The 9,690-nt window shown below is 39.0% G+C and overlaps 1 protein-coding gene across 1 annotated transcript; it reads left to right on the plus strand.

Moving 5' to 3' along the window:
- Nucleotides 1–394: 394 nt before the first annotated feature.
- LOC149313120 (alcohol dehydrogenase 1-like) lies at nt 395–9,089 on the plus strand. Its single transcript, XM_089527250.1, has 8 exons — nt 395–511; nt 1,856–1,997; nt 2,512–2,599; nt 2,978–3,197; nt 6,326–6,586; nt 6,828–6,963; nt 8,335–8,473; nt 8,663–9,089. Exons 1-8 carry the CDS (start codon nt 395–397, stop codon nt 8,685–8,687), a joined length of 1,128 nt encoding a protein of 375 aa, XP_089383376.1. The 3' UTR covers nt 8,688–9,089.
- Nucleotides 9,090–9,690: the final 601 nt, after the last annotated feature.

Genomic DNA, 9,690 nt, shown 5'->3' on the forward strand with positions numbered 1-9,690 from the left:
GAAAAAGACTATTATAATTTTTAATGCATCTTTAATATTATCGAATCCTTGAGAAAGTTGCCTTTTTGAACACCTCTCAGACTTTCCCAGTCAGGGTGTTGACTGGCTGGAGGATTCTGAAAACTGCAGTTTCCCAAAGCAACTTTTCCAAACTCTGGCTATAACCCATTCTGAGGATAAGGGATAAGGATTCAATGACAGATGATACCAGAGTTAGGATGTTGCAAAGCAAGACATTTAATAGACACTTGGATGGATGAAAATTGGCCATCTTGTTAGCAGATCACAAGCTTTCCTTGCAGCTTTGAACCATACAGTTTTCTGGGGAAAGTGTTATTCACAGAAACCATTATGAAGGGCAGCTTTGAATATCTCTCTGACCTATTTTGCTGGCATGCCTTGTATGCAGGTGATTAAATGCAAGGCAGCAATAATCTGGGAAGTTGGGAAAGCACCTTCCATTGAGGAGGTGGAGGTGGCACCACCAAGAAGCCATGAAGTTCGAGTGAAGGTAAAAAAATAAATCTTGCTCAAAACTGAAAGCTTCCCCTCCCTCTTTTTGGTGTGAATTACAATTGTAGTGGGTGAGCACTTTGTACTTATATGATGAAGACTTCAGGTCAAAAAACATATTAAGAGGAATGGGTCTTTCCTGCAATTACCAGTAATTCACTTTCCCACTGTCAGTAGGATTTTCTTTGAAGTGTGTGATTAGAAATCAGACAAATGTCTGCTATATTTTATTGTTTGAATGTTAAGATGTATTAATGTATTATGTTTATTTTTGTAGAATGTATGCCATAGGCAGGTTTATTTTATCTATTTTAAGTGATTGTATGTACAGTGCTGTGTAAATTTGCAGCGCTTTATAAATAAAGCTTAATAATAATAATAATAATAATAATAATAAAACCCATGTTTATGTTCCAATTACCAATCACAAAACAAAGTATGGTAAATGCAAAATATATAGGTGAGGGAAATAATGTGCTATGAAAACCAAATGTATTTCCAAATGCTTGAGTGAGAACCTATTCAAAAATGTTGAAGGGGAAACTAACATACTAAGAGGCTTATCGCATGCATGTTAATTCAGCTTACCTCTATATGGTTTAAAATTTAATTTGGGCAGCATCCTGATGTTATCAGATAGTTTTTACTGCCGAATTTGCCCCCCGAATATAGCTTGGGTTCACCCCCGCTTCTTTTCAGATCCGGGATTTTTCCAAGTTAAGAAAATGGCCACCAGAGAGGCTCTGGAAGCGGGGATGCACCCAGGCTGTATTCATGCAGCAAATTCAGCAGTAAAAATCATCTGATAACATCAGGATGCCTCCCAAATTAAATTTTAAACCAGATAGAGGTAAACTGAATTTACATGCATGCGATAAGCTTCTAAGTGTTGCATACTTTGCCCCCGGAAGGTGGTAGAAGAGAGTGTTGGAGTAATGGATTTGAACTTGTAATAAAATGTCAGAGTGCAGATACACAAGACAGTTAGCACATTGGCTTTAACTGTGCAAATATATTCCTGGTCATGAGTCTCCATGCTCAGGGTCTAACCCAGGATTATGCCCAGACTGTGAACCTGCAAAGTCAAGGGCAGTTTAACTCCATTTAGCACAGGCTAAATCCTTGTTCCCAGAACTGTCTTGTCTGGAATAAGCTTCAGTCTGTTCACCCTCATCCAGTCCTTTATTTCATCATAACTTGTTACATGCCCCTAAATTTTACCCTCGACTTATCCACAGGTCATATCAAAATCCATAATTTTGTCCCCAAAAAGCTGCCCTCAATTTATATGTGAGATTGACTTATAGTTGAGTATATACAGTATGCTCTGTTTTCCACACAGATAGTGGCTAATGCGATCTGTCGGACTGATCACAATGTGATGAAAGGGTTGTTTCCTGGCGTAGAATACCCAGTCATTGCAGGCCATGAAGGAGCAGGAATTGTTGAAAGTGTTGGACCAGGAGTCACTTATGTAAAACCGGGTGAGAGCAAGGAAGTACTTTTTTCATCAGACAGAGCTAACTTGAATATTGTACAATTAAGCATTATAGGATGCACAGTTGAAACCTTTGGCCCATCAGACTTTGTGGGACATCAGTGCCCATCATCCCTCATTACCTAGTCAAAGGTGAGGAATGATGGGATAATAATATGTCAATGCTTGGAAAGTCACAAGTTTCTAACTTCTCATGTAAAGGGCTGTAATGCATCCAACAGTGCCTAGATAGTTTTTTGTGGGTTTTTCAGGCTATGTGGCCATGTTCTAGAAGATTTTCTTCCTGATGTTTCACCAGCATCTGTGGCTGGCATCTTCAGAGAATGCTTGCCTGGAAAAAGTGCCTAGATACCTTGGTTGGCTTTTTAAAAAAGCCAAAGGGGGCCGTCCTCCGGTACATTCTTTTATTCTGGGTGAGAACCATTTTTAGGTCTCTTAAATGACTTGCATTTATTGCGAATTTCTTTTAAAATATCACTGTGTCTTTTTCTCTTTTCAAGGTGACAAAATCATCCCTCTTTCCTTTCCCCAGTGTGGAGAATGCACTTGCTGCTTGAGTCCCAAAACTAACTTTTGCCTCAAGAACCAGTAAGTTTGTGTAATATTCAGTGGTATATTGGTAAGTTTTGAAGAGCAGGCTTTAACTGGCCATTCAACACTAAGATGCTCCATAACACTTTGCATTGCAACAGGGATAGCTCACAACATTATTTTGTTACTGGGAAAACCCATTCTCCCACTAGCTACTGTGTGGATTGCAGCAAAACTCGGAACGAAGAGGGATGCTTGAAGCAGTGACATATTAATTCATCAGCCCTGTTAATCAAAAAAATCCTAGCAGTTCAACTCTATGAGCCTTGGTTCCAGTACACCACTGGAGATAGCCCTACCATCCATCCCAGTATTACTGCCAGTTGGCATTCAGCCAGATTCCTAATACAAACCATTCTGAATCTCCCCACACAGCTTGAAACATCCTCAAAACCTGATGCCAGACAAAACCAGCAGGTTCACCTGTAGAGGAAAACAGATTTACCACTTTCTGTGGACAAGCACCTTCTCCGAATACACAGTTATCCCTGATATTTCCATTGCCAGAATAGACAAGAATGCTCCTCTAGATAAAGTCTGCCTCTTTGGGTGTGGATTTACTGCTGGTTATGGTGCCGCTATCAATACTGCCAAGGTAAATATCAGGCCATGTGTTTGCTTCCCAGAAAGGCATAATAAGAGTTTGCTTCTTCCTTGCTTGAACCTGAGATGCTTTGAGAAATCACTCTTCCTGAAAAGCTTTGAAATACAAACATAATTATTTGGGTTTCTCATCTCTTCTGGTATTCAGTTGCTCTACAGAAGCTCTCTACTCCAACATGGTGCCCTCCAAGGTATTGAATGTGGTCTGATGAATTTGGGGGGTGGGGGGTGGGGTACCAGACTGGGGAAGATTGCTCTAAAAGGAAACAGCAATGCCTTACTTTCATGGTGGGCAGCAGACCAGTGGTGGCTTCTGATCATCTAGATTGGGATGGGTAGATCTGGGGCTTGTTTGTTCTGTTTTGTTCTTTTACTGACCCAGACAAGCTCAGCTCTCCCAAGAGATGAAGGAAAGCACTAGACTCATGTGGTACTGAACCATGAAGAGCCAGGTGTCAAAAAACATACATTTTGTATTAAAGAGCAGGATGCCTTTGAGCACATTCTGGACTTAATTCAGCACTAATGCATACTCACATGCTGCTCAAATAAAATAATCAGTTGCAATGCCACCCACATTGTCTCATTCATGTAGCCCAATTTCAGTTGATTTGGGTATTTTGGGTAGAGTCTCACCCTGAGTCAGTTTTGGGGAAAGGGCGGGATATAAATGAATATAGTAAATAAATAAATAAATAAATAAATAAATAAATAAATAAATAATAGAGTTGGTTCAGAAAAGTGGTGGATCAATAAAATAATTTTAAAAAACAATGCTAAATACTCTTGCAAACTATCCACAGATACCAATAGAGCTGACAATAAATTGTGTACTGTATCTACCCCATTCCTAAGCTATGCCTTCTCCTGTATTTATAGTCCTGAATCCTGCCTTCCTTCATTTCTCCTGCCCTTTGCACAGTTAGTCTCTTTTATTACTTAGCAGAAAGAACCAGCTTTGAACAACATAGGCCTGATTTAAATGGGCCTTTGTGCCGCCCCGTCACGTGCTAGGGGTTAGCCAAGGACGCTGTGTCCATACCGGTCTCACCCCTAGCACGTGATGGGGGCGTCAAAATGGTGGCACCCTGTACACACAGGCGCCACCATTTTGACGTGTCCCGGTGGCTTTGTGACACTGCAAGTGTGTCATTGGCGCCTTGCAGCGTCACAAAGGCTCTGCAAGAAGAACCCGCTTTTTGCACATTCTTTTTGCTCTGCGACGGAGCCATGCAGTTTGTCCACTGAGGCTCCCTCGCGGAGCAAACCAGGGCAGTGGGAGACCACCCTTTTTGGGCAGTCTGCATCTCACCTAAGAAACCCTTTAGTTTGATCTCTTCTTCTCACTCACAGACAAACCCACAATCCTTTATTGGCATTGATTTGGATATTTATGCTTTTTGGCTTTCCTCCAGTGAATTATAAGCAGTGAATGTCATCTTCTTCCTTCCACAACCAACGAGCAGCAAGCTTACACTAAAATAGTCAAGGAAAGAGGGAAACAACAAATGATATATGCAAATGATTGGAATAACTGAAACAGGGACATGTGTCATTCACAAAACGTATACATCTATATTAGCAATAACGAGTCTCAATAGTCACAAACAAACAACAGTATACACATAAAAAACACTGTGTTGTATCCTTGTGAATGTCAATAGTGATCCAAGTCCATGAAATAAATATATACAGTGTTGGCAGTAAAATTATTCTACTGCTACAACAACAAAATCCAATCAAAAGTCTGGGGAAAAGATCATTGTGGTACTTGCAGCAAAGCATGAAGATGTAACATGTGGTTTTCACTGGTAGCAAAGTCCTTCATTAGTTATGCTTTTTCAATAGTGGAAATTTTCAAGATGGCTACCTCCGGAGTACTCTGTGGCCGTTTCTACTCACAAGAAGTCTTCATCAGCATTATTGAATTTTTCTATGCCGGATTAATATTGCAAATTATGTATTCCATGCTTCTAAATGTGCAAGGTTAACAACAATTAGTACAATGATTTACATCAATAGCAAAATACACAATGCTATACAATTTCAAGACAAAATTACAAGACCAAAATATTATAGCTTACCCTGCCATTAAGCAGTTTAACTTAACTGATAAGAAGATAGCTGGTAAGAATTTACAGGGATTGTATGTTATAATATACTCTACCTATACAATAGGCTACAGGTGATTGTATGGTACATTCAATCTCTTAAAGGTATATCTTCTAGAGTTATAATGTCCCATATGTCCCACAATGTAAGCCTGAAACACAGCTGAATGTACTGTATCTTACTATTATTTATACAAACACAATAACATTTGTGATAAATGTAAGATAACTAACTTATTAGGACTCATTATAGGTACATTACAAACAAAATATAACTTCATGTCATCAAACTGACCTCCATCCCATGTTAATAACTGTCTCTGTTAATTGCATCTTTTCTATATATGCAGTACTGTCTAATAGTTAAATCTCAACAGCTTCATAAAAAAGAACTCAAATCTAAACGTTCATTTAGACCCTTGGGTATATTTGATGCTAACTTATGAATCCAAAATGATTCTCTTTGTAAGAGTTTAGTTTGTCTGTTACCACTATAAAAAGGACCAAACTTAACTTGTTCAATTACAAAAAAATTTAAGGAGTCTGGAGAGTGATGTAATTGTAAACAATGTGTGACTAATGGGGTATCCAAACTTTTATTACGAATGGTACTTTTATGTTTGGAAATTCTAGTTCTTAATGGCCTTCTTCCTTCCAACTTGTAGTCACAACAGTCCTGCAAGGTAGTTCAGGTTGAGTGAGAATGGCTGACCCAGGATCATCAAGTGAAATTCTGGGCTTGATGCAGATTCAGACATGAATCACACCACATCATAGACTACCATCCTAACTACTGTATATCATCACACTGGTTCTATTTTGGCAACCTATTGGCTTGTTATACAGTCTTTCACAATTCTGTCTGTGTCTTTTCCCTATGTATCTGCCAGAAACTTTGCTAATCCTGATCACAATTGCACACCCTAACCATACCCATCCCCCATTCTGCTATACTGCTTATGTCTTGACAAAACTGAAACTCAGGATTTTGGTACATATGAATATACAGGTGGAGCCTGGTTCCTCTTGCGCCATCTTTGGTTTGGGAGGTGTTGGTCTGTCCATCATCATGGGTTGCAAAACAGCTGGAGCATCCAGGATCATTGGGGTTGACATCAACAAAGACAAATTCACCAAGGCCAGAGAGTTGGGAGCTACTGAATGCATCTCTCCTGAAGATTTCAAAAAGCCCATTAATGAGGTGCTGGCAGAGATGACTGGGCTTGGTGTGGACTATGCTTTTGAAGCAATCGGACATACTGACACTGAGGTATGAGGGCTATCTTGATTATCATTCCTAGGGCTCAGTTTCCCATTTTGCAATGGAAGGGAGCTTCAAATGTTTCACAGAGTCTTCAGAGTGTGACTTGTGCAAACTCTTTTCAAGTTCTGTTTCCAAATATTGTCAGCAGCAGTGATTTATGCATTCTTTACAAAATGTTTAGGTGTGCATCTAGCATGCTCATGCTTGAATTCTCATTTGAGCCTCTCTTCCTTTTTATCTACAACAGGCTGCTGCTTTTCTGTCCTGTCACTTGGGACATGGAGTCTGTGTCCTGGTTGGAGATCCTCCTGCAGGAGCCAAGCTCTCTATCATTCCCTTTCAGCTCATGTCAGGGAGGAAACTGATAGGCTGTTTTCTTGGAGGTATGGCATGGTTGGTGAAGGTGGGGTCCAGCCACCTTGAATCCCATTTTGGGAGAAAGGTGGGATATAATCCCTTAAATAAATAATAATAAATAAATTCATTCTACTGTTACGCCATGTATGCATGATGGATGAATTCACTGAAATAGTACTGATGAGTTCACTGAAATAAAATGTGCAGCTTCAAATGGACTGGGATGTATACAAATACAAAAGCCTGACTTTCTGCTTTTGACTTGCATAGTGTCACAGTTATCTTCTGCCTGGTAGCTTCAACTCGCTGTTCCCTGAGATCCTAGTGAGAAAATATATATCCTGCATTTTGATTCAGGTCTTGCTACCAATTCCTCAACATCACAAATAATATAATTAGTTAGAAGGTCCTTTGAAGTGACATTACAAAGAACAGTAAAAGGCAGATGCCAAGGTGAACACAAGCAATTGCTATTGTTGCAGAAGATAATACTAGCATAACAGAGGGTCTGGCATTCCCAGAATGTGTTGTGAAATTACAGCAGGTGGATATGTGTAAATATATGATGATATAAGCAAAAACCTTACTGTATCCTGAACCCATTTAGATGGTGGCTTCACAATGCAAGGTCTGGAAATACTGCCTGCCCATGAAACTGTGTTTAGGGACAGAACAAGGAAGGGTTAATGGGCAACACATGCACATGTGTATTAAACTACTTCCATGTGTTTCTCTCTGAAATCATTAAGAATATTGGAATCCTTGCAGCACACTGTAAAACTTCCATGTGGTTCATAATGTTCATAAGAAGCATCCAGGGTAGGCAACCTTGTACCTTCCAGATACTGTAGATTTCAGTTTCTATCAGTGGTGGGAACTGTGGTTTATTCATCTGGAGGGGACCAAGTTGCCTATCATGAAATGTATGTCTGGCCAAAGCAGACCAGGCTGAATCTACGTAATTCATTCTTCACACTTAACGGTGTATTTGTGCTTGATTGACTAACTACAATTTCCACAGTCTTCATCCACTGACCCCCCCCCCCCCAGATGTTATGGGCCAGGGTCTGCAAGATCAGGGCCTGGAATAAATAAATCAAAGTTCCCACTTACTGCATTGTGTGGACTGGTCTGTAAATTGAAAGGAAAGCAAACATCTGAAAACAAAATTGGGTACAATATTTATTTGCATGGTTTAAAAAAACAAACCTGTACTGCTTTTCCTCTATTATCTGCCTTGAATTACACATACTTCGCCTTTTTAACTGAGGAAAACAAGTGCTATCTCCATTTTCTAAAACTTTCATGAAGTAATCGTCTCCAATTTTTCTATTCTTAAAAATAACAATTAAAGTGGTACATGCTGGCTGAGCTGATGTTCTTTTATTTCCCCTCAGGCTGGAAGCTGAGAGATGCTATCCCTAAACTGGTTTCTGATTACATGGAGAAAAAAATAAATACAGATGTATTAATAACTCATGTGTTGCCTTTTGAGAAAATAGATGAAGGCTTTCAGCTTCTATGCAGTGGTAAAAGGTAAAGCTTCAAATATGTTTGTTTTTAATACTTTTTTGTATTTAAAAATATCCCAGATGGCATTTTTAATAGCTAGCAGTCAGAACCAACAGTGATTTTAGCTGATTTATACTGGATGTTATTAGTATGTGAGTTGCTGATGGGATTTTTTTGGAAATAACAATCCTTCTCCTTTTTTCTTTCTTTCAGTATTCGCAGTGTCCTGTTATATTAACGCATCCACCCAATTCTATGAATCCTTTGCACACCTGACCAAATTCACCAGAATTTCAGTGAATGCTAACATGTGTTGAAACTAAGATTACAAAACTAATCTCATTGCTGTGACTTCTTTTTCTTCTAAAACTTTTTATTGAAGTTTTTTTTACCTACAAACATTATAAATTAAGTATATCAAACAATAAACACATAAATTGAAACATGATCACAGTACTATAAGAAAATTAAGTGAGGAAGCTTTTATGCACATAGTTACACTCACCTTAAAAAAAAAATTATTTCCTGCTTTTACCTCACTGACATCTCTCAAATATTAAAATTTATCTTTCACTTTGTAAAATGTAGAAATACATCTGACATCACTGTTTTACTTTCAAAATAAACAGTTTTCCAGACCCATAAATATCATCTCATGATTTTTCTCCTGCCTAAATTGTAGGAATGGCTCCCAATCTTTCACAAAATTACCTATTGATTTCTCTCTCCTTAACATGGTTAATATAACCATTGCAAACAAAACAAAACCACCTATTTGAGGTTTACAACCTATTTGAAGTTGGCAATCTAATGTAGAAAAAAACTTTTAAAATTCTCTATATTAACAATTATGTGTAAAGGTGCTCTGTGAGGTAGAGGATGCTTTGAACTCAGGCCCCTTTCACATTGGCGCTTTTTGCCCTGGGTAGATCCGGGTAGATCTGGTAATCCCAATACTGAATCTGTCTGGAATGATGTTCCCACTACCTTTACCCCAATCGAACCTTCAGAACATCAGAAGGGATTACAAGGCTCTTGGTAGGAAGCTGAAAGAAATGGATGCACGAGTTGTCATCTCGTGTGTTCTGCCAGTTGAAGGGCACAGTCCAGGAAGGGAGAGGAAAACAGCAGATGTAAACAACTAGCTCTACAGATGGTGCCACCAAGAATGATTTGGATTCTTTGATCATGGGCTGCGGTTAGGGTTGCCATAAGTCAGGACCTCCAAACCGGGACAAATG

Source organism: Sceloporus occidentalis, unplaced genomic scaffold (assembly GCF_023333645.1).
Source record: "Sceloporus occidentalis isolate IW3139 unplaced genomic scaffold, rSceOcc1.0.p SCAF_5, whole genome shotgun sequence".
In the NCBI taxonomy this organism is placed as follows: domain Eukaryota; kingdom Metazoa; phylum Chordata; class Lepidosauria; order Squamata; family Phrynosomatidae; genus Sceloporus; species Sceloporus occidentalis.

Bases quoted from the DNA above. Each gene is read 5' to 3' on its own strand.
- LOC149313120 (XM_089527250.1), top strand. From the start codon at position 395: ATGCCTTGTATGCAGGTGATTAAATGCAAGGCAGCAATAATCTGGGAA. The intron at 2,600-2,977 runs GTAAGTTTGTGT...CTCCCCACACAG, and splicing joins AACTTTTGCCTCAAGAACCA to CTTGAAACATCCTCAAAACC. The intron at 3,198-6,325 runs GTAAATATCAGG...ATGAATATACAG, and splicing joins CCGCTATCAATACTGCCAAG to GTGGAGCCTGGTTCCTCTTG.